We start from the raw sequence: 25646 nt of genomic DNA, 5'->3' as shown, positions 1-25646 counted from the left end.
CCATGATAAACATGAATGAAAAGTTACAGTTAAAGGCCCATTTGTTTAAAACAAAAATCTTAAATGACCTTTTCAAGAGTCCGAACTCACAACATGAGGAAACTGTCGACAACTGCCTTCAACAAGTCAAACTGAATCAGTGTGAACTGTGTGGAAACGTCTAATCGCTGCCGCCCTCTGCCACCATCAGGAAACTGAGCAAAGCCTCCACTTCCTCCAATTCTCTCACTGTTTGCTTATAGGACTGCATTTCATCCTGTGGGCTGTGTGTGTGTGTGGAGGCAGTCCTCTTAGTCTCTCACAGTTAGACATAAACACAGCAACAGCATGCTACACCAGAGGAGCTACAGAAAGGCCGACGCCCATTGCACCCCAGGGTGAGCGCACTGATCCGTTTCTCAATTCAGCTCACATCAGCTCTAATGTCTGTCTGTAACACTTAGGAACTATAACACCTTTCTGCACATTTCTGTGTAGTGCAAATAGAGAAAGGAGCAAAAGGGTCTTTGGGTGTGTTAACAAAGGTTTCTCATTATTTTAACATTTTATCAGCAAGGTTATGTACTGTCAGAAAACCATAATGTTGTAGTAACTATTAACTAGGAAAAAGAATCATCTGTTAGGGCATATATTCATAATTATAAAGGAGCAATGTATTAATCAGAAACTCTAATTAAAAAAATCCAACCAGTGTAACTACAAATAGCAAGTAATCATTTGACAAATACATGTTGTTACTATGGTCCCATATAATAGCCATCCTATTTTTTTGAAGAAAACTTAAAATGAATTGAGTATCAACAGAAACAACAGAATATCAATATAACTTCTCCACAATTTGAAGCTGAAATTGATCAATCTCCCCATCTGTTTCCTTGTAAAAATCCAAACACATCTGTCTTAAATATGACACTACATACAAGACACTGCTGGCTTAGCTTAGCAAGAGACAAAGACTTGAAGCAGGAGGAAACAGCTAGGCCAGCTCTGAGATCAAATAAATAAATAAAAATCATCAGCACCTCTCAAGTTCACTAATTAACACGCTATAACTTGTGCACGTAATGTGTCCCCAGATGCTGTTGTTTAATGCTCAGCAGTGTCTTGTTGAAGCCAGCTAGCTGCCTCTAGAGGTCACTGTGTCAAACGTTACTGTGGCACACCTGCTGCATACATAGCTGAACTGGGGTTTAAGGACAGAGTTTACAGTGTGCATACAGTGTGGTGAATTCTATCCTCCAGGTATGAATCAAAGGTTTTGTACATTTTGTAATTATACATTCAGAATGTGCCCCATCTCCCGAAATTCATTTGATGCCACTAAATGCTACACACTGGTCCTTTAAGTAAGGCTCTTAATGTAACAGACATATCTTATTTGATCATTTGAAGATGCCTTTCATACCCAGTTGTGCTATTGTGCTCTTTTGTGTCTTAGTTTGAGATCAGGCTTTTGTCTTGTAATGTATTCTACAGTAATGTAATCTGAGTTTGTCTCATCATAAGGTGGATGCCAGAAAGTAGAAAGTGAAATGATAAAGGGGGGAGGGTGCAGTGGTGGTGGGTGTTCGGTTTGTTTAAACATTAATGCAATCTCTTTCTAAATAACATTTTAGAGGTCCAGTGTGTAACATTTAGGAGGATCTGTTAGCCATCAGTCTGTGTCAGTGCTGAAAAATGCTACAATATGTTGTCATTTAGGTACAAGGACTTCCCCAAGTCACTCATCTCCTCCTCCCTTTTTCCCCTCCAACACACAAAATACCGTCTCTCCCCCAAATCCCACGGACTATCATCATCTCATACTGATTATTAATGTGAGCAGTGAGGGGCAGTGTGGTAATTATGGCTGTCCCTCAGTCTGCAGTATGGGAGAGGCTTGCTGAGGGCTGCTCCGTCCCTGCTAGACAGAATATCACATGTTGGCTCAGCCTAGAGGACACTTCTTAACATGCCATGGGATTAGACTACAAAATGAACACCTGCAGCCAGGAAACTTTTTGACTTCAGCAGCATTTGAAGGTAAGCTTAGACAGTTTGACAGTGAGAAATTGTGGAAAACCTCTGGTGGATCACAGTCCTCTGATGGCATTTTGGTGTTTGATTACACTGCCCAAAAGTTTGGGGGGTTCAAGATTACAGTACTGGATATGATAGAGATGCAATGTTGATATAAGAGTAGTTCCACCACTAGGTGAAGCTCTGTGCAGTGGCTGTCTTTGTCAATCACTGAAATGAAAACAAATGCAATGTACTGCATCTGTCATTTTTGACATCTGATAACTTTGCCTTTGTTATGGGGGTTTAAAAGCTCACCGCCATGATGTTCTTGTGTCGCGTTTTGCACAGACCTAACTCTCAGCCATGTCTTCGGACTGGAAGTTTAGGCAAAAAAAAAGGAAAAACTCTCACTAACAGGTTGAATTAGTCAAATTTAACATTCCTGCCATTCTAAGGAAAGCTTCATTTCACTCTCTTTACCTGTGTGTAGTAAAGATGGCAGCTTTGGAGACACACAAGACTTTGGATTTTAAAGCTGATATAATCAGTAGTCTTATATTGGATATTTTGGCTATATTGAATAGTTTTATATTGGACAACGGCTCAAATGACTAGTATAGCCTACAGAGTTGTTCATAGTGACAAATTACAGAGAATTAGCTCAGTCTCTCAGCTCTGCAGAGTGTTGTAGCATCTTTCAGCACGTTGTTTTGGTTTTCTGGACCACAGCTTTACTGTTCTGATTCAGTCTCACTGCTCCCATCAGCACCTAACAGCCGACAGACACCGTTAGCAACTAGCTGGTGGACACAGTGGAGGATTTAGCAGTTAAAGAGACTACTTGGAGTTGGTGGAAAGCAAAACAAAGTAAAATGAGAGTATATTATTGGATGTATGGTAACATCAAGTGGCCAAAAACAGGACTCCAAAGGAATGCTAACTCTGTGTCAGTTGGAAGAGTTGGCTAACATTCATCATTTCATCTTTAAAGATGATGAAAGGTGACAGCTGGTGTCCGCTGCCCCCAACAGACAAAACATCAGTTAATGCAGGCTGTGGTAGATACTAATGTAATCTTTCCTTGACTGTAGCTCCTCTTCTAATCACTGTTTCCACTATGCAACTTAAAGAATTTATTTTCAACAGAATATAATTTAATATTGCAAATGACAAAGAAAGGTTAATTTGTGTCTAATAGCCACAACGACAAACCTAATGTGAAATGCAAACATTTATTCAGGTTCAGTATGACACTTAAAAACGTCCACAAAAATGCAAAAGAGCCGGCATTTGGTTTGTGCACTCTGGGCTACTGTAAAAACTAGGGCTGTGATACGATATGCAATGATTCCTTATGATACTTTGATAACAGCGATTCAAAAGATCCAAAATAACACAAAAAAAATACATGTGAAATAAAAATAAAATAGAAAAATAGAAGAATATTTGATTTTAATTTCACGTGTATTTTTCTTATCTACCACTCTTTTTGTTATATACACCTTTTACATGTACAGATATGTTTGGAACATTCCACAGAGATAATTTCACAGATTATTGAATACACACGGTGTGTATAGCATTACACCGATCAGCCATAACATTATGACCACCTGAGCACCCTGGTGGTCAGAATGTTCTGCAGCCCCACACTAACTGACTGCTCTGCACTGTGTGTTCTGACCCCTTTCTATCAGAACCAGCATTACCTGTTTCAGCAGTTTGAGCTACAGTAGCTCGTCTGTTGGATCGGACCACACGGGCCAGCTTTCACTCCCCACGTGCATCAATGAGCCTTGGGCCCCCCATGACCCTGTCTCTGGTTCTTCTCCTTCCTTGGAGCACTTTTGATAAGTACTGACCTCTGCAGACCGGGAACACCCCACAAGAGCTGCAGTTTTAGGAGATGCTCTGACCCAGTCGTCTAGCCATCACAATTTGACAAAATGATATAATAATATAACCCACCCACTGACAGGAGCCATGATAACCAGATAATCAGTGTCATTCACTTCACCTGTCAGTGTTCACAATGTTATAGCTGATCGGTGTATACTAAAAAAGACAGAGGATCTGCCTGTATATTTATGTAACATTATCTTTAAAAGGTTCACATTCTGTTGTAGATTTATTTTCTCAATTAGTTAATAAAAGACAACCACTGCCACAAATCTTTGCAGGTAAACTACTAATTAAAAATCGATAGTGTTTTTGAGAATCAAAAAGAATCATACAGTATCACAAACAATGTTAAATGTATATGTTACACACCGGACCTTTACAAGGAGTAAACAAAAACAGAAAAAAGAAAAATACATAAAAACACAAATATATTTCTTTTAGATTTGTAAACAAAAAGCACTCTCAAAATACTTTCTCTAGCTACTGTAAACTGTAATTCAGCTGATAATTTAATTACATGTACTAAAGTGACTTCCCAGCAGACTGGATCATTCCATTACTGGTACCTCACTGTGGGGAGCCACAAAGTCTGGTCTGAACCATTAACAGCAGCTGTCTCTACCCTTCTTCCATTAGCACTCATTCTAACACTCACAACAAAATATGTCTCAGACAAGCCAACTCTAATCCCATCTACTGTATATCACACAGACTCTCCATCTGTCTTTCACTGGTCAGGAAACAAGTTTATTACTGCGGCTGTAGCTTTACCAAAGGATACCTGTGCCACTGAGCCAGTGTAGTGTGTCAATCATACCAGCCACATTGGAGGTCACTGGCTCCTGGGCAACAGTCCATTGTCCATTCTGGGACATGGATAAAATGGACAAAAATAAGTCCCTTCTTCATTTTTTGTTTTTTCATAAATTCTATCTTTGGATAAATGAATGTATCTTTTCCAGCATTTTTATCTTATACATATCCCTTGCTAGAATCAAACTAAAGATGTTGTGGGCCAATAGTTTGCGTTCAAGAAGTGTTCCATCACTGTCCAAATTTGTGTCCAAATGGGGTTCCTCATCCACACCCAGTCCACCATCACCACCACCACCACTCACCCTAGCTCCAATACCAACACAGGCAATATCAAATAAGCTCCTAGCCATTAGCAATACAATACAACCTGCTGGAGGCTATTTATCTAGTCGTATTTTATCTACTTGTGAATAGGTGAAAATGTTACTTAAAGTTTGATTTACATTGTGGCATGTGTGTGTTCTGTACATCTGACTGGCATGTGTTTTAATGATACAACAATAAATGTATTAATCATGTAAATACATATAAATTGTATTATGAGTCATATAAGTCAGAAAGTAAATTGTTGTACTTGATCCCATGTAGGCCTTTGCATGGGCCTCCCCTGGGCCTTGGGATGGGGTCATAATTTGCTGTCTGTTTGTCTGATTATCTAATCTCTTATCTAGTATCTAAATAGTAAACTAAAATCAACTGAAATATTCAGGGCAGTTTTCGAACTAGATTTTAACACAAGGGCCCCGAACGAGACAAGGCCTTGAGATCAAGTAAAGGTTATGTGCTTTAGTTGAGCATATGAAATGAAAATATTTGTTCTTAAAATAATTATTACTCAGGGCCCAGCCCCCAGGGCAGTTGGCAGCTGGCAGGTGGCAGAAACCTAGCAAAAAAGAGAATCCAGGAATTGTCTAATTGTACAATAGCAGTAATGGCTACATCATCTCTTTGTTCAGCTGAAAGGATAGGTTCACAGGTTTTCTTGACTTCAGCAGTCTGAGTCAATCAAATGAAGTGAATATCTTTCTCTGTTAGTCTCTTTATTACCAAATATCAGGATTTTGTTACAGCACCTTCACCCCAACCCTTCAGCACAGAAACACAAAGTGTTAGAAACACTGCAGCTTTCTAAGAGAAGATATGTGGGGTCATTAAGAATTCTACTGGCCTTCGGAAGAGTGTGTTACTTTTATGGGACTTGTACTGACAACACACAGAACATATGCCAGTTACATACATTCACACCTGGAGGCTGTCCACTTACAGTACAAACACAGTCTGATCTGCTAGCCACTGTCACTGTCACAGTCACCTGCACCCGCCTGCTTCTCCGACCGTCTCTAACTGTCCCTGGTGCTGGCTACAAAACTCAGTTTAGGAGATGACACTCACTGACAACATAAATATGTCATTCAGATTTGATCTCTTCACAAATGTATGGTGTGTTCCGTTTGAATGCAAAGAGAATTTTAGAGTTGGCACGATGCATTCAGAGTCCATGGAAAGACACAGCAGATGTTTTAGCAAGAAATGGGCTCACGGATATAACAGCTACAGCTATTGAAACGGCTAGCACCCTGGCTGTTTGTGGCAAACAAACACACTGAGAAAGCTAAACAAGGCTGAACAGCTGTGTCGGACTCTCACTGTCTGTTCTGCAGTCAGGTGGCAAAAGACAACTGCAGGCTGCACAGTGAAACACATGCCATCCAAATAACCTTCCAGAAACAGAACCATGACATCACTGCTGAGATACACTGTGTGTGTGTGTGGGCGGGCGGGGGCAGGCGTGTGTGTGCGTGTGTGTGACTGTGAGTCCAACCCTGCCACAGAGAATGGCAGCACCTGTGCCGTCACCATGCCACCTGACAGTCCCGCCTTCCAGGAAAGCCGTGAGGTTTATGTGTCAAAGAGAGACAAGTGGTTCAGCTTATGAACTGCTTGACATGAAGCCAGCATGTGTGTGTGTGTGTCTGACTTAGACTACCTTTGGGGACGCATTTCATATTGAAGGCCAGTTAATTGGAAAAGACTTGCCCAACTGGGAACAAAAGTCAGCAATTAGGGTTATGGTTAGGGTAGGTCTCCATGAAATGAATGCAAGTCTAAATAATGTCCCAAAAGTGACCTTAGTAAACAAATGTATGTGAATGTATGTGGCTGTGTTGATATCTGAGGATCCAGTAGGGGACAGCGTGCAGTATGTGGACAGTATGTGCGAGCATGTTTTTTACGGGCAGCAGGTCTTGTGCCATAACAGTTGTAAGAAAGGTGAATAAACAGCTCTGTGTATGTGTGTTCTCACAATATAATAATAATATATGTACAAACCCGTGCTATCTGACAAGCTTTTTAGAAAACACTGATGTTATACATACTGCTAGTTACAGATAGCACCACTGAGGTTAAAGTTACAGCTTGCGTCCATGTGCGTTCACACAGGAAATACATTTACTTTTCTTCCTCTTCCTTTTCACATTCCTGCACAACTTACATCACCTTTTATGCCTCCGTCATTTCCCAGTATGACATAACTTTTTTGAACAAGATGTTGAAAGCACCACACTCACATGCACACATGCAGACAAAGCTATTATTTCAGATATCTGTCATCTCCTGAAAGGTCAAAGGCAGTGTGTCTCAGACGGCTGCCACCACAGGAGCGTGGTGCCAGACATTAGATAACGGCTGGCAATGCAATCTGGATTCTCGCACATCCACTGAAAAAAGTGCAGAGGACTCTTACTTGAAACCCCTTACCTACCACTGCAAAGTCTGCACATTGTATTGCCAGAGGTAGCAAAATGACACATTCTTTACTTAAGCAGAAGTACAGCTCAGCCTCTGGGAATTACATCCATATTCTTTCACGTTTTATCCAGCAGCAGTGTTCAGAGTCAGTGCATATCCTTTGCCATCAGTATATGAATGGGTGAATGTGACATGTAGTGTAAAGCACCTGGAGTGGTTGGAAGACTAGAAAGGGGCTATGTAAGTGCAGTCTATTTACCATGTAATAAAGAGGAAAGTAAGGGTGTAGAGGTCAAGCTGGGTGGGCATGAGGCACACCAGACTTTGGTGTGGAAGAGCAGAGTTTGTGTTGTTTCACAAGCAATAATTGTGTAATTAATTAAATGTTTTCGTTGCCAAAACTTAAGCCCTAAAAGGAACTTTCATTTTGTGTTGATTTTGGAGCCCACTGTGGACAAAAGCAGTAGTGTTTACCCCGCCTTGTTTCATTGATTAACAGGGGATTCGACCTGGCAGGCATAAAGACTATATAGAACTATATAGAACTATATAATTTGTTTATATAGGTCATATGCTAACCTTAAAGAAATAGTTTGATATTTGAATAATTTGATAAGAGTTAGCTGAGAGCACAAGAGTTAATACTACTGTAATATTTGTGCATTAGGTATAAAGATAGAGTCAGCAGGCATTTAGCTTAGCATAAAGACTAGAAGCAGGATGAAACAGCTAGCCTGGCTGGTAAAAAGAAATCTTCCTACTGTGAACTTTTGCATATGCCTTTGACAACTGCACAGCTGTAGATAGATGGATACAGATGTAGATACACTTATAATAAAGCTATATTTTTCAGATTTTCTATTGTAAATTTTTACATATATGTTCTTGACTTTACAGTACTTGCATTTTATCTTTTTTATGTTCTTTTACTATGTATTACTATGCAGCAAAATACCAAATCAAATTCTTTGTATGTGAACACTTACTTGGCAACAAACCTGATCATTTGATATCTTTTAAAGCTGCAGTAGGTAATTTTCATAAAAATAACTTTACATATTTACTGAAACTTTCACTATATCCTGACACTAGAACATGAGACAGATGATCTGTGAAAAACAGGTTCCTCTGGCTCCTCGTAGTGTTCCTGACGGCATTTGCAAGAATCCACCGCGATTGAAATGAAAACAACCAATCAGAGCCGAGAAAGATAGTTGATTGTTGAGTCTCATTCCCAGGCTGTCCAATAACGATGCTTTGGGACCCTGGGGATGAGACTCAACAATCAACTATCTTCAAGCCACCAACCCAAAGCGGCTCTGATGCCATGTACTGCTGAGGAGGTAGCGTGTAGTCAGACTACTGTGGGCAGTTTAGAGTTTCAAACTCTTCTAAACTGTATGTCTGTGTCACACCCTGACATAGTGACAACATGCAAACTCCACACAGAACGTGAGTGGAGAGGATTCCAGACTTTGCTGTAGTGTTTTGGGAACCTCATGTTCATTTCTGTCTCCTCTCTGTCAGCCCACATCCACACAGCCCAGCCACCTCCCACATCCACACCGACAGATGCTGATGAGGCTGACGTAGACTCACTTACACTGCCGTTATAGAGACCTGACACCTCAGCCGAGGCTTTTTTCACCTTAGCCACAAACACTTGCGGGTTATTATTTTAGGAATGGCTTCAGGGGATCAATTTCGCTCCCGTTTTTCTCGGTTTTCATTTGTTTGCTTACTGTAGAATTCATTAGCAGATTTTGTCAAGAGTTACTTTCGTTCTTAACAAAGGTTTTCTTTTGAAGCACTGCAGTTTGTCTCGTTTTTTTTCCTCTTTCTCCAACTTGAATAGTTTGCGACACTGGAAGTAGATAGAAAATGCCATGCTGTAGCAGCTTAAAGTGAAGACTGCTGAGCCTGCTGTCAGGCTGCAGTCACAACAGTTATGTGCAGTAACTGAAATCAACAGTTTGATAGAGGTAAACACGAGCCCATGAGTGGAGCTGCTGTAAAGCGTAAGCTGCCATGTTAGGGGACAACTGCTCCGACAGTCTGACCATTGATTTTTGTCCGACACCACCACCAGAAATCAGGTGAGCTCCATTTCATCATCACTGTACTCACATAGGACTTGGTCAAACATCAGCCAAAATAAGTGTCTGTTAAACATGATGTTGTCACTGGTGCACACTAGGGTTTGTATAATGAACCTGATGATGCTTGTCAGTTGTTGAGTTTTGGTTTGGAATCTACTTCCTCTAATTTGTGTGTCCATTATGATATTAACTGGTTCACACAAAACACAGAGTAGTTGTTTCTCTATACCGCACACTATGTGCAACATATATACATGTTTGTTAGTGTTATATGTAGTATGTATTATTTGATATTGCTATGAGCTCAGTTGGCAAATATACCATTTCACACAACTGTGATTTTTCTCACCAGTGCAATTGACATTTAAATGTTAATTAGTTCCTATAAAATTAAACTACAGACCAGTGTGTTTGTCATCTAGAACGTATCTTGTTTCTGTATTGATATAATCAGAAAAAATAATGCAGTGCTTGTGGCTATTTGATAGTGGTATACTGACATTGTCATATTCACTGAAACTTTCACTACATCCTGACAGTAGTACATGAGACAGATAATCTGTGAAAACATCAGCTTCCTCTGGCTCCTCCTAGTGCTCCTGATGGCATTTGTAAGAATCCACCGGGCCTGAATGAAAACAACCAATCAGAGCCGAGAAAGATAGTAAGAAGGCTTTGGTGTCTTGAAGGTTGATTGTTCAGTCTCAACCCAAGCGTAATTAACGATGTGCAAATGAGACTCAACAATTAACGACCCCTCAGATTTATCTTGTAACACCAGGGGGTCCTCGACCAGGTTGAGAACCACTGCTTTAGGAGAGAATTCAGATTTTTAATCTTAAATTTTCAGTGTACTTTGCGACTGTTTTGAAATGAGAAAACTAAAATAAATAATTAAATATTTAGAAATAAGGGGAACAAAATTCTGTTTTGTTTTTTATACAAAAACTGGATTTATTTATTTTTATTTCAAAACAAAACTTGGAAAATGGGTAATTTTTTATTTTTATTTTCAAAACAGAAAACTGCTTTTTTCCCCAATTTGTCCCCCCCTCCCACCACTGACAATTGTATCACCATGTAGATTTCAAAGACCTCAAGCTGTCACTAAGCTGCAGCTGAGAGCTCTCCAGTGCTAAAAGGTCTGAAACAGTGCTCACAACCAGCGACCAGACAGCATGCATACACACAATACGCAAATATTGACTCAGGCACCCACCAGGTGGTCGATCACTCATGGCCCTATTACTTTAATAGACCCAGCGTGTCTGTGTGTGTAGTGAAGAAAGCCTCAGCCAATATTTAGTACGGTCATGTTGACTGCTCCTGTTTTAGAAGCCAGGTGCCAACAGCTTCCTGATGTTTTGGTCTTCTGATCGCTCTAGTCCCCACCTCCCCACCTGACCTATTTATTATGTATTTGAAGATATTACCTCATTAAGATAGTCAGTTGAAAGAGAAAACATGCAATATTAATCTTGGTGTTGGAGGTCCTTCGGGCTATATTGGTTTACTGGGTGTGAATTAGCATGCTGTGTCAGTACAGAGAGATTTTGAATAGGCTTTGTAGTCAGCTTTTATATGATTGTTTTGATGATGGCACACACTAAAGTCATAGAATATCTGAAGATCACACTAAAGTCATAGAATATCTGAAGATCCTGAACCATCTAGTGCAGCCAAGGAGGACAGCTTGTCTGACAAATGATTTGAGAGACTGAGGTACAACCACAGCTTTAATGATACACACATCAAATAAGCTGCACTAGACTAGCCTACTATAAAGCCATAGTTTGGTGAGTGATCAACTCGAGTGACTTTGTCTTTAGCTGTTAAATGCAGTTCAAGTAGTGTAATACATCATAGATGCTCATCTGCCAGTTATTTTCTTGATTACTCAATTTATTGTTTGGTTTTTAATGCAAGAAAAAAAGTGAAAAATACTGTCACTGGTCCGTGTATCTTTTGGTCATTGGATTTTCCTTTCAGTAACGGGTATTAAAAAACAGAAAACGAGTGGTTATTTGATTTTCGTTTTAAAATACAAAAATTAAAATTGAAATACAAGGCAAAATTTTCGTTTTCATGGTCAAAGGGTGCGAATTTTAAAAAATATTTACATTTTCTATTTCATATAACAAGAAATAAAATCACTAGAAAACAGAAACGGGATGTTGTCATTAACAGGACGGTGCTGTGTAGAAGAAACAGTAGGCTAGTAGACTGCGGTCAATCCAGCCGTGAGTCCGATCTCCGTGGTTAAATCAGCCGCACTTAAATTTCGAGTGTACAAGTATTCTCAGCATTATGGTAAATGCGGAGAAACAGCGTATTTACTTCCGGTTTTCAAAATAAAGGTATTTAGAACAGTAAGCTATAATGTGAACCTACATTTAAAATAAAATATGTTATATTAAAGTGTTTCATGCGCCCCTGATGAAAAAAAAACATGTTATATCAAGTATCTTTACTGCACCAGTGTGGAGAAATGCCAAAATAAAAGCGTCATATTTATGCCTCCAGAGATTGCATATTTGACCATATTTGAGGTACTGTAAAAACATATTGCTCAGTGTTTCCTGGCTACTGACTTTTACACATATGAGACTACAAGCATACTTAATATCAAGTATTTTTACTGTACCAATTTGGAGAAATTCAACAATAAAAGAGGGTGAGAGAGAGATTAGCCTATCTAACAATGAATTATTAACAAAGCTTCAGAAAAAATAACCAGTAACTCACATACAACTTCAGTACCAGTCTACTGATTTTTGTTGAGAAAGATGAGCATGTTAACATGCTCTGGGGTCAGATGCGACCGCAGCCTGGTGACCGTCAGTCCAGCCGCCGGAAACACCCACTCTGAGGGGACCAACGTTGCCGTGATGCACAGGTACCTCCGTGCTAACTTGGCAAGCTGGGGAACCTTATTCCATTCACTTTCCACCAGCCTGTAGGGGTGCAATCCAGGGGTGGGGGGGCCTCCCTCAGAAAGTTCTGAAGTTCTGCTTTGATGCCAGACTCACATTGAGTGGTATAGTGCTCCCCAAGGAGTTGTGTCATAGCAGAGACCTGGGACTGAGAGGCCGCGACTCCAGTGTTTGCGTTCCCCTCGTCCGTGTCAGACAACGCAGGCTCCTCATCTCCCCCAGCCTCTGGGATAGCCACCCTACCAATCTCCACTGCCTCTCCCAGTTCAACCAGTTTCACATTAGCAGCCATTTTCTGTTTTGAGGTAAGAAAGCCCAGGTGCTTGTGACGAGGGTCCAGCATTGATGAGATCATGGGGGCGGATGACACAAACTCATCAGACTGAACCTGTAAATATATGATGGGGGAATCAATAAGAAAAAAAATGCTATATCTAAATAGGCAACACAACGCAGATAAGAGGCAAGTATGCATGTAATTAGGCCTACCTCAATTGGCTATTTATTATGGAAATCATTTAAACTAAGATAAAAAAGTTTAGTCTACATTCATTCGCCTGATGAGGGAGGACCGCATTTTTGCTTTGAATTCGATGAGTCTGGGCCCGTCTTCTTCACTGCGCATGAGGTGGATATTGATGAGGTAGAAGGTAACGGGATAAGTGTTCGAGATGGAGACGTCTTTCTCTGCAGACATAACCGTGGTGGCACATTTAAGTGCAGGCTGTGTGTCCTCCATCATCTGCCAGTACTCATCCTTCAACTCCAGGATCCTGGCATCTTGAAGCTTAGTCACGGTTCGGTCCGAAAGCACAGTAGCAACAGCCCACTGCTGCTCCACCAGCCGATCAAACATCTCGCACACGGAGTTCCACCGTGTTTTACATGACTGGATAAGCCGGTGAGTTGCGAGGCCCATTTGCTCCTGTTTCTTTTGCAGTGCATGGGTTGCTGCGCTGCTGTGATTGAAGTGGTTGACAAGTTTACTAGCCGCTGATATTACCCGATATAGATACAGTGTAAATCTGTCATTTATGGCCAAGGCAACCGAAATCAGGTTCACTCTGGTGGGACTGTTGGCAGCAACAATATTGGCCGCGTTGTTATGAACGCATGCAATAACTCGGTCTTCAAGTCCCCATTGCTCTACAGCTTCATTCATTTTCAAGCTTTCTGTGAGCAGGACCGCTGAGTTCATTTGCCAGTCATCACTGATATAGTGGCAGGTAATGTAGCTCTCAGCTGTTAAAGCGGTCCAGCAGTCTGTGGTTTCAGTTGTGCTCAATTCTTTTAACAGCTCTTGCTTCCGTTCTTCGTAGTGAGTTTCTATCAGTCTGGTGATGGTACGTCATGAAGGAATGTGATATGGTGGTTCCAATAAGTTTATCAGTTTTCGAAAACCTTCACCCTCAACAATACTTAAGGGCAGCATATCCATCTCAATGAACTTGCAGATCCCTTGGGTAATTTTCTCTGCTCGTTGTGCATCGCAGCTCCTCCGTGTACTTGCTAACATCGAGTCGATGCTAGGTTGAGACTGAGGGCAGGATGCACCGCCACTAACCAGGGTCGGATGCGTGTTGTTCAAGTGGTACATCATTTGAGTCGTGGCCGTGTTGTACTTATACACAGCTTCGCAGTGTTGGCAGTGAACTAAGTCATTGTTTAAATCAAAATGGTCCCACACCACACTTCGCCGTGACCTCGTCCTCTTCATGATTACTTTTGAAATACACTGAAACTTGCAGGTAACTGAGTAGGCCTGTGGCGTTTTTGTTTTTCAGATATTGCCCCCGTGTTGTAAAATGTTTAATTGCTGCCACATAGCGAAATTCATTGCAATCCTCAAGACTCACACTACACAACAGAACCTGCATTAGTTTTATCGATGAGAAATTAACGTCACCGACGAATTCTTAATGATCAATTAATCGATCGTCGATAAATCATGCCCATCCCTACTTCAGACGATTTGTTTTTATCCGGCAAACAGACCAAACCTCAAAATTATTACATTTAAGATAAGGAAAAGCCACAGATTCACATTTTTGCATGAATAATTACTTACATTTTCTCATATCAAAATTTTCATTCAATTCATCAGTAATCAAAACAGTGGGTGACATTTTTTGATCATTGACTAATCAACTATTTAATTGATTGACGAAATAAGAGAGTTTTGTTTACTTTTACATTTAGCAGTTACATTTTTTACAATACATTCTTATCATCATTTTAAAAGGTCCAGTGTGTAACATTTAGAAGGCTCTATTGGTAGAAATGGAATATAATATGCATAACTATTAGGGCTGTGTATTGGCAAAAATATATATATTGTGATATATTGCGATGATGCAAGCAATGCGATATATTGCCATTTAATAAAAAAAGGAAAACTGTCATAGTATAAAGAACACACCACCATATCCATAAAAACTTTTGACTGTCAGTTACAATTACAGTTACAATTTTGTGTTATAATTCTTCAAATAAACACTCATTTATCCAGAGCTCACAGAGGATCATCGTCATACATCTCATATGAATGAAAAGGGTTTGTCTATAAGCTGTGGCACAGGTAGACAGAGGATCTCAACCACATACACAATATGTGTGTGTAAGCTAGAGGTGGGCGATATATATCGTTTACGATAATATCGTCATTGTTGTTTTGACAATGTGCAAATTTCAAATTGTTGCGTGTCATCCCCTCTCTCTCCACAGCTGTCTATAAAGCCAACAAAAGGCCAAAAAAATAACTTAAAAAAAGAAAGAAAAAAAAAGATACAGTAGGTGCTGACCGGAACAGGGTGGGCCAGGGTGAGTTGTCGTAAAACAGCACAATAGTCTACTACCAAATATGCAACTTAACAACATATACATACTAACACAACATAGGCCAGACAATGCGCGACAAAGTCAGTACAGTTTCCAAATCGATCAGATTATTCAGCGCAGGGCAGCAGCGGATGTTGTTTAAAAAAGTGATCCAACACCCGAGGATGTCTGAAAACAAGACCTCCATAATTTCCCAATTTAACATTCAGTTTACTAATTTTACACTGCAAAAAATAAGAGGAAAGGTGTGAGTGACGTGTGACAGAGAATCTTCCCCACTGATCTCAGGACAGTGACAGCCAAATAAGCACTATCAATAGGAGCGTTTCATGGCCACCGTAGTTTCTCCTTGGAGCTTGGATGTGGAGGGTGAAGTGAGGCAGTTGTGATCTGCAACTACATCCCAAACTGGACCTTTAAAAGTTCTTCATATGTTATATAAAATCCTAATTCGTAAACTAGTAACTATACAGGAATCTGTAGTGGAGTAAAAAGTACAATATTTCTCTCCGAAATGTAGTAGAGTATAGAGTGTAAGTGTAAGTACAGTACAGTACTTGAGTAAATGTACTTAGTTACATTGTACTGCCTTCTGGTCTTCCTTTGTAGTATTTCCAAGGTCATGGCCATTGTTGGAAGCTGCAAGGGGAAGTAGCTTTTCCTATTTCTGCTTTACAGGCTTAAAAACATTGCTTTAACTGAACACAGCAGTGGAGTTATATTCAGTTATATAGTCAGTTTTTCTGTCCGCTTCCAGTGACAGTGTTGTCTGACCTTCACGACATCAGCTTTTATGAGTGTTGTTTTACATTTGTGCAGTAGGTCTTAAAGGAATGACAGTTATGTGTTTAAGACAGCCTGTCCACATGCCATTGCGCGCGTGTGTGTGTTTGTGTGTGCCACTGGAGTTTTTTCCATCGGTTTACAAAGATAACTCTCTTTAGACAAATATAACACTCAAAGACACACATGGAGTCCTGTGTAGGTATGCAGTCAGTCAACACACTCATCACACATAAATCAACCCGACACGTTCTCAGAAAGGACACGTGCAACGCACACAATGTCAGCCCCACACTTATTTTAGGTTGCATGTTTTTTCCACACTAACAGGAAGACATGCAGTCAGATTGATAACCTGTAACTGAATCGGACGTTTCATAGAGACCAAGGCTGCTCTGGAATACATAACCAATAAATAAATGATAAAAAATGAGATTAAGAATTCAAACAAGCATTTCAGAGTTTCTATAACTGATGCCGAACGATGTGGTAGATACCGAAAAGTACTGAGTTTCAATACCCAACCCCGTAAGTGAGGGGAGAACTTTATGAAGAACTCCAGTCCAGCAATAAATGATCAACCTTCACTTAAAGTAACTATATACTAGGGGTGTGTATCTCTCGCTTCTGAAACGATCCGATTCGCATCTAGATACATGGGCTACAATACAATATGATGCCATCGGATACAGTTCTTAACATTTGATTAGATATTCATTTTCCATTCTAAATTAAAATAGGGCAATTCAATAAAAGTGACATTGCTTACCTTCAAATACAAAAGTTTATACAATACCAGGGAATCCCAAGTATGTTTTTCTTAATGAAATGGGAAAAAATGGAAGACAAATGTCTTCTCTGTCATTTGAAAATTACATGTCATTGTCTTTAGAGCTTTTTTTCAACAGACACAAAAAAGAAATTACAAGAAAATATTAAGATTTGTCGTGCTTACAATGGCTAGATGTTTGTCCAACTGTCCTTCCCTCTGATAGAATCCAAATGTCTTTCAAACTTTAGGTTTTAGATTTGATGGTGCACTGTTAATCGTGTCGGCATTGTCGTGTGTAAACATGTTTGTTTATGTTACCAACGAGCCCTGTTGTGCTAATATTACTCTCGTCACTCTTGTTGCGAGAACCTCGTGTTGACCTTTTACCTTTCACGAGCGTGGAGACGCTGTTAGCAGCAAAGCTTCAGTCAACCATTGCATAACTTTGGGTGCCCGGTTAGCTCAGTTGGTAGAGCTGGTGTCCCATGTACTGAGGAAGAGTCCTTGCTGCAGCGGCCTGGGTTTGAATCCGACCTGCAGCCCTTTGCTGCGTGTCATCCCCTCTCTCTGCCCCCCCTTCCCTGTCTATCTTCAGCTGTCACTATTATAAAGGCAATTAAAAAAAAGCCCCAAAAAATATTTTTAAAAAAACAAAATAAAACCATTGCATAACTTTAGAATCGGACCATCAACCGGTTCATGGTACATTTAGATCAATCCAAGGGTTCGCGTACCGATGTAATCACATCTATTGTGTTAAAACCGACTTCTGACTCATATCGGTACATCTTTCTACCCCTACTATATACAATACACACACAAACAAACTGTGAAAAGTGTAGTGTAGGAAGGAGCCTCTGTATGATTGGTAGTGGTAGTGTTGTGCTCTTGAGAGGCAGCTGGACTCGCAAGATCAAAAGATCCCTCAAGAATGCATCTTGCCAGGCTTCAAGCTATGTGTCCAACCACGGTGGTTCAGACCAATCAGCATCCTATGAGGAACAACTGGCAGCTACAGGATGAGCTACAGGCTAACACTAGGTGTGTGTGGCGGCCTGTGTGAGAAGTGACTGTTTGCTTGAAAACAACAATGTTGGCTGCTAAAGAGGTTAACGTAGATGCCGCTGTGGTTCTGTGTTAACAAACCATCTGGCACAGTCAGGTCGGTGGTATTTAGTCCCTCAAGCACCAAAAACACTGGATCCAACATTTCCCATAATGCAGCTCAACTTCCTTCATTAGACTAGAATGCATATATAACCCTAACCCTAACCCCTGATGACATCATTGGGGTCATTTTCTTAGACATTAGACCTACAATTAGACATGACAACTATTTCCACAGGTTGAATAGTACAGCCCATGACAAGAAAATAGAGCTTCATGTATAACATTAGTGGGGCTCTCCAACTGGGTCAATAATAAAGACCGATGTGTTTATGGTTGTCCTTGACAACTTTATGGGTGCACTTAAAAGACAGAACATGTTGTCAGAACAGGCACTGAGCCAAGAGCAGAGGGGGCAACACCTGTAGTGGGCCCTTGGACAGCCTATAGGCTGGGACGGCAGATCGGAGAGAAATGCAGATTACATTGATGTGTTCTATTTCACCACCATGGACATACTTAATACTTTTAAAATGGCACCAAAACATGCTGGAATCACTTGACCTTACATTTTGTTAAGAAACATATTTATTGTATCACAGATAGGAACCTCATCTCCCTGTTCTTTATTTTATAGTCTATACTATTTCCAAACATCTGGATTAACATCCAAAGGGGAAGCCGAGCCTTCAGCCACAGTGACAGGATTAGGATTTTGGAATGACTGAAAGATATTCAAGATTATCACAATAATGGAAAAAGGAAAGTTATGGTGATGCGCAATAATATCGTATACGGTGCCGTCCCTGAACACAACTCTTGCTATTTCAGAACCATGATCAGATAAAGGATTGAAAAAGTCAGATTAAACTAGCGAGCATTCAGCATTTGACATTCCGCAATGCTGGATGGCCATATTGCCACACAGCCATATTGCACAACAGGTGACAGGTGGGGAGGACAGGAGGAAAACCAACCCAGGACAGCATGTTACAATATGTTACACTAGTTGGCTACTTATTTCTGCTTATTTACATTCAATGAAAAGTGTGCAACACCTTCATACAAATCATCAGTCTACAGACCACTTTGTACAAGATGATCCACACAACAGGCCGCAGTGCTCTTTGCTGCGTACCTCCGAGACCCCCTTGGCTGTGATGAGGGCTCCTCTCTGGCCTGTGGAAGACTGAGTCTGACTTTTTATAGTTTGATTTAATAGTAGTTTACATATATCATTTTATATAGTGCTTATATGTTATCTAAACTTTAAAAATAACTATTTCATTTAATTTTCTTCAAAGAAATGAATGAAATGCTGAAATAAAAAACTATAAACTATAAAGTTTACCCACACCCCTTAAAAAAGATATATGTATGGTATGGCAGTCAAATTTTAGAAATCATGACTATGTCATAATTTATTTTATTTGTTAGTTTATTTAAGGACAGTACAGATACATAGAGAGGGAAAAACAATGCAACAGGTGTAATGTATCGTGGGTGTGTAGCTGAAGCTAATTTGGAGTCCCCTTCCTTTGTAGGCCTTTAAATCCAGGTTAAAAACAAATAAGTGCATATTATTCAGGATAATATGGTTTGAAGGAATGGTTTTGCACACAGGCAAAAACATTTTTGTTCAAGGCCAATAAATATCTGATTTCTGATTTCCTGGATTATACACAATCACAGGGAAATAACGACAGTAAATATCTCACACAGAGAAACAAGTTTACATTGTATAGGTATTGAATGTGAGATGTGATTTCTGAAAGAAAAATTTTATAACCACAGTGAACAGCTTGCATTGGAGAAGCCTGTTTCTCTGAACTACAACTATATGCACATACAGACAACAAACAACACACACACACACACACACACACACACACACACACACACACACACACCAGGGCTGGCAATGCTGTGACCTCTCAGAGTGAGTGTGAGACTTATTGATGACTGATGAAAGAGACCTGTTAAGCCTGGGTTGTAAATAATTGTGAGGCATGCAGGGTCAGCTCAGTGACAACATGCATCTTGACAACCAGCTGGGGCTGTTTTTGCCGCTTTGATGGTATCTACATTCTGTACACTCTAGTACAACCTATATATGCAGTATTGTTGTAGGCCAAAATAATGGCAATACACAATGTTATCACAACATTCATAATTAATAATGTAAAATATAAATCTTAGTACTTTTAAAATGGCACTAAATGCTGGAATCACTTTACCTTACATTTTGTTAAGAAACACATGTATTTATTGCATCACAGATAGGCACCTCATCTCCCTGTTCTTTATTTTGGAATCTATATTCTATATTCTATATATCTATATTTCCATGCATCCAGTTTAACCTTTTTTGTGGGACACGCAACGTGCAAGCTGAGCCCTCAGCCATTAGGATTTTGGAATGACTGGAAAGATGCGGGCTCACCCTTATCCTCTTGTTCAAAATAAATCAGGGAATCAATATAATAGTGTATAGTAGTTGTGTGGCTGCTCTACTGCTGTTGTAGACATGATGTTTTAATCCTGGTTGATAACCTATTTACTAGTATATTTACCTTTTAAATGTCCCTGACTGAACTACACATGTATGGCAGCATTGTAGTTTTTTTGTAGATCTGAGATAAATATTTCTAGCCAACAGAAGTTAGATCTTGTGGGGTCCGTATGGTTTTTGACAGTCTAATCTACCTTGCAGGTGGGTCATCCCCTCTGGCAGCAACGGTGGACTACAATTCCCTAATTCTTCACCTACAATGTTCCTGTGGGCAGGAAGTAAAGCAACAGATGGACAACATGACCGCAGGTATTGAGTACTGCCTTGCTCAGTTAGTGTTAATGTGAATGTGAATTAATATAGAAAAGGCTACATTTAGTTTTCTGTGACCAAATTTGTATTGGCTTTCAATTTACATTCATTATGGAGGATCATAGACAACACATTAAAATATTGTGATGACATGGCATAACATCACTATGGTAATCCTATGTGCATACATTAGTTTACATTCACATAGTGACATCAAAATGACTATAATAATAAACAGTGTAAGTAATACAGAAGGGAGAAGATAAACACATTGATGTGCCATTAAAAAACTTTTAACTGAAATTCAATAACTTGAACTCCATCAGAACCTCCTAGAATCCTAATTATAACTCCAACCAGTCTTGACCACCTCCCTCCCATCTCATCCATCCTTTTGACCCCCACTCACAGCCCCCCAGCGACCAGAATTCTTAATCACTGAAGCTCATGTATACATTATTTTTATATCCCATTTTCACCCCTTAAATTCAACTACAGGATTTGCATAAAAATAAATAAATAAAATACATGTTGGCATATGCACACATGCATATATACACATCAATAATCCCTACCCAATTCATATGACGTTTACAATGTGGCTGTAATTGTGATTTCACTTTGTCAACTGCTAAAGCAAGAGCCTCTATTGTCTCATCCATCCTACCTCATATGACTTAATTTACTGAAGAAAATCTAGGCATCTTAAAATGTCTTAAAATATGACTTGTTTGCTAGTGAGAATTCACCTAATATTGGGAGGACAAAGCATTGAAAGAAGTTGAGCTGCCAGTTGAAGTAAGAGATGTTCACTTTAAATAGTTAAAGCGTCAGTTGGCATGGAAGCAGTGGTAACAGCAGTCTTGAATTTACCTCGGGATAAATAAAGTATCTATCTATCTATCTATCTATCTATCTATCTATCTATCTATCTATCTATCTATCTATCTAACCGTTGAAATGTCAGTATTTGTCAGTTGAAGGGTAAAAATGAGTTGAAAGGTCAGTTAAACTGTCGGTTGAAGAGTAAGAGATGAGATGAATGCACTTCAGTCACCAGTTTAAGTGCAGTGACGAAAGCAGATGAAGTGCCAGAGATAGTTGGAGTATAAATAGTGAAAGTGTCAGTAAATTCAAGAGCTGAAGGAGAGTACATAATGTCATGTATAATAATAGTTACAAACATGGGAATAATAAAATTCAAGCTGATCTTATTAAATTACAGACATTAAGATAAATATAACATACACTACTTGCATTTAAAAATAAAAGATGAATAGTATTCTTATTCAAAGCTGTAACAAAAATAACAGTGAGCCAGTCTACAGACACTGGCTTTCAGAAGTGGTTTAAAAGAAGTCTTTTAAAGAAGGGTTTGTGTATCTCAACTCATGTTCCTTACTCCGGAGCCATGGCGTACACACATTCAGTCGTAAGGATCAGCAGCAAGGCTTAATCTGAGGAACGCATGTAGCATACTGTCTCATAAGCAGCTAAGAGTTCTATAAAGTATAGCAGCCAGACACATGCATTGAAAGAAATCACAGGTAGCCAGCCTTATGATGCCAAATGTCTCATGTTTTAACTCAAAACTTCAGCAAATCAGACTGGGGTGTTATCACTCCCCTCAGCCTTCTATATAGTGCTGAGCTTCCTTTAGGGCTGTAGCTCTGAATGTTTGTCGTCATATTTTATGAAACCATCACCCTTAAAAGAAAAAAGTTCAACAAATCCTCAAATTGAATGAAGTGATTCATTGGATTAAATTAGTTAGTCTTTAGACAAGATTCCTCCCCAGCTCAACAAGCGTGAGAGAGAGAGAAAGAGAGAGAGAGAGAGAGCAAGAGCAGCTGTGGTGGAGCGAACTAGAGAGTGAATGAACAGAGGGATCTGCATTAGCAAGAACAAAGCAGTGAATACAAGACATAATAAAGTTAGCTTCTAATTGTTTTATTAGTTACAACGTTCTAAAGCACAAACAAGCATAGCCACACCTCCACACAACCCTGCAGGGTGTGACACAGGCAGCGCATGGAGGAGAGACAGAGAGAGCGATGTTACTTGGTTGCTATGTTCTTAGCACAATTCGTATGATGATTTAGAATTTAAATGTCAACATTATGAATGAACTATTCTGTACAGCCTTAGCTGCTTTAAGATTAAACTACTCAAATGTTAAACACAATAGGCAATCACCCATGCAATAGTTTCTTTCTTTTACATTTCTGAGCTTCTCAGGTCTCAGCACACAGCTCTCCATTTTGTGGACAACTACAGACTAAGATGGCTGTTCAAACTGTTGAGGCACATCTTAAAGTTTACCTTTTTCAGATCCATTTACCAGAAGATTCGTGAATATGAGGTCCTGGACAAGAGGAAGACAGTAACAGCTCTGAGGGCAGGAGAGGACAGAGCCATACTGCTGGGTCTTAGCATGGTCTTCATCTCTGTCATGATGTACTTTGTCCTGGGAATCACCATACTGCGCTCTTACTCTGACAGGTAATAAGTCACAAGGTCACTTACAGACTGTTGTTCTTTGTTTGTGTGATTATTGATTCAAAACTTGTGTTCAAAACTTATTGATTCCATTCTACATTATTGTTTCAAAACTTGTGTTCATCTGCATATTCACACACAGTGACTAACTACACACTGAAACCATTCCAAGTGTGCTTGTAGCATGCATTGGAAATAACTGCTCATCCTCTACAGTGTATGGACGGATGAGGCTAGCTGCACTATCGTGAACTCTACCATCGTGTGGGATGTAAACTGTTCATACAGCTGTGGAGCAGAGTGCTGGAAGAGTTCCCGTTACCCCTGTCTCCAGGTCTACGTCAGCCTCAACTCCTCAGGAAAGGTGGTACGACTGTTGCACAACGAGGACACCCAGGACAGCAATCCTGAGGTAATCAACTGATAGTGTTGCTCCTGTGTCCTGCTCCCTAATAGTTCTAACTGCTGTCTTTGAAACACATATTTCTCCATGTAGCTTTGTATCTTATACCTAAGTATTGGTAGTTGAGTCTATTACATTGTTTGGACCCCTTAAGCTGATATTTGTGGCAGTATGCAACAGATTTTCTGTATTCTTTCCTTCAGTGCTTCTACACCCCAAAGTGTCGAAAGGACTATGCAGCCACACATGCAATAGTTCAGAACATTTCTGAGCGTCTCAAGTCTCAGCACATTGTCCAGTGTTTCGTGGACCCAAGAGACAGAGCGGACAATGCAATCCTGACACAGATCTACGGCCAGGTCGCAGTCTTTCACTCCCTGTTCTGGCCAACCTTCACCTTGCTTGGAGGAACCATCATCATTGCCATGGTGAAGCTGACCCAGTACCTGTCCATTATGAGTGAGCGACTGAGCCGCATTAACAGGTGAAAGGGAAGGTTCAATTGAAGGGAAGTTCCCTTTAATTGGACACAGGGACAACTGAAGCATCTTCACTGGGCCAAGAGTGAAAGACAATGAGGAGGGACAATTGTTGGTTGTCTGTCTGTGATAGCTGGAATGATGGGATTCAGACATGTCTCAGCAATTATCTGAAAGCAGTCAGACAGACAAGCATATATTTTTGAGACCGGGTCAATATGCAGGTTTGAAGATAAACCCATGTTGGTTTGGAGCCCGACAACAGTTCGGCCTGCTGGTGGTTGACTCCCAGTAACAATCTTTGACTATCAATTTCCTTTTTTTTTGCCAGTCAGTAGGATTTGTACAAATGTGACATGATTTTTTTAAGTACCTATTCTGCGTTCTATAACTTTACAAAGCTAGTTGTTAGAGGAAAAGTTCAACATTTTAGGAAATAACGCTTATCCGCTTTGTTCCCAAGAGTTAGGTGAGAAGATCGATACCACTCGAGCTTCTGTCCATTAGATATGTAGCTATAGCCCGCAGCCGATTAGCTTAGCTTAGCTTAGCACAAAAACTAGAAGGATGGAGGGAAACAGCTAGCCTGGCTCTTTCCAAAGGTAACACAATCTGCCTATACCAGCAACTCTAAAGCTCACTAATTAAGACTATATATCTTGTTTATTTTATGCAGACAAGCTGTTACTAATCCTTGTGCTAAACTACCTTAGCAGGATGCTAGCTGTAGCTTCATATTAAGCATACAGACATTGCATGGTATCAATCTTCTTCAAACTCTCTGCAAGAAAGTGAATGTGTAATGTCGAACTATTAGTTTAGAGAAAGATCTTTTTTAAACTGTAGCCTGGTACCAAAAAGTGCATTTTGGGCTATCTGAGTCCCTAGTGTAATAAGGGCTGCTAAGGCTTTACTGTAGCCTACCTGTGCCTTAGGACTATAGAATTGGCTGTTTGTGTCCTACTGCATGTAGAGACGGTTTACCAACCACTGCTCTGATATTAGAAAGTCTTTATGCTGACTCATTCCATGAGGCTGAAGTGGTTGGTGGCATCCTTCCAGAAGCAGTGTTATGCATACGGTGCATCATGAGGAGCGATTAGGGAAAGCGCCTCCAAAAGGGAAAACCAATAAAACCACTTTACCACTGGGCTTAATCTGGCTGGGCAGTGCTTACTCACAGCTCCACACATCACACCCATGCTGTCTGTGATTGATTTCAAATGTTCTATTCAAACATGTTTTGTTACATGAATGATTGTACTATCAAATAAACACAATGTGCCTGTTGCATCTTGATAATGATGTTTGACCCTTATTATACTTATTTTGATGGTGTCTCAGTTTGATATCATACCATTTGGATTATGTAAACTGTTTTATGATGATTTGACAAGCCCAGTGATTGGCTGGATGGTCTGCATCATCATAGATTGAGG

At 40.0% G+C, this 25646-nt stretch overlaps 1 protein-coding gene across 3 annotated transcripts; it reads left to right on the top strand.

The window, feature by feature from the left end:
• The first annotated feature begins 275 nt into the window (after positions 1-275).
• Positions 276-25509, top strand: si:ch211-247n2.1 (calcium-activated potassium channel subunit beta-2). 3 transcript variants are annotated; one of them, XM_051377864.1, is made up of 6 exons: positions 321-377; positions 1861-2022; positions 20716-20823; positions 23158-23328; positions 23542-23737; positions 23932-25509. In XM_051377864.1, exons 3-6 carry the CDS (start codon positions 20774-20776, stop codon positions 24214-24216), a joined length of 702 nt encoding a protein of 233 aa, XP_051233824.1. In that variant the 5' UTR covers positions 321-377; positions 1861-2022; positions 20716-20773; the 3' UTR covers positions 24217-25509. The 3 variants fall into 3 exon arrangements, with proteins under 3 accessions (XP_051233823.1, XP_051233824.1, XP_051233822.1); XM_051377863.1 differs by lacking the exon at positions 1861-2022 and having other exon boundaries at positions 276-377; XM_051377862.1 differs by lacking the exons at positions 321-377; positions 1861-2022 and adding an exon at positions 9210-9566.
• Positions 25510-25646: the final 137 nt, after the last annotated feature.

This window comes from Dicentrarchus labrax, unplaced genomic scaffold, assembly GCF_905237075.1.
Source record: "Dicentrarchus labrax unplaced genomic scaffold, dlabrax2021, whole genome shotgun sequence".
Classification (NCBI taxonomy): Eukaryota; Metazoa; Chordata; class Actinopteri; family Moronidae; genus Dicentrarchus; species Dicentrarchus labrax.
Note: the sequence above shows the minus strand (reverse complement) of the source record. Positions and strands in the feature narration are given on the sequence as shown.

Coding starts and splice junctions, on each gene's coding strand:
- si:ch211-247n2.1 (XM_051377862.1), top strand. CDS start 9,499: ATGTTAGGGGACAACTGCTCCGACAGTCTGACCATTGATTTTTGTCCG. Junction 9,567..20,715: donor ACACCACCACCAGAAATCAG/GTGAGCTCCATT, acceptor TCTACCTTGCAG/GTGGGTCATCCCCTCTGGCA. Junction 20,824..23,157: donor GATGGACAACATGACCGCAG/GTATTGAGTACT, acceptor TACCTTTTTCAG/ATCCATTTACCAGAAGATTC.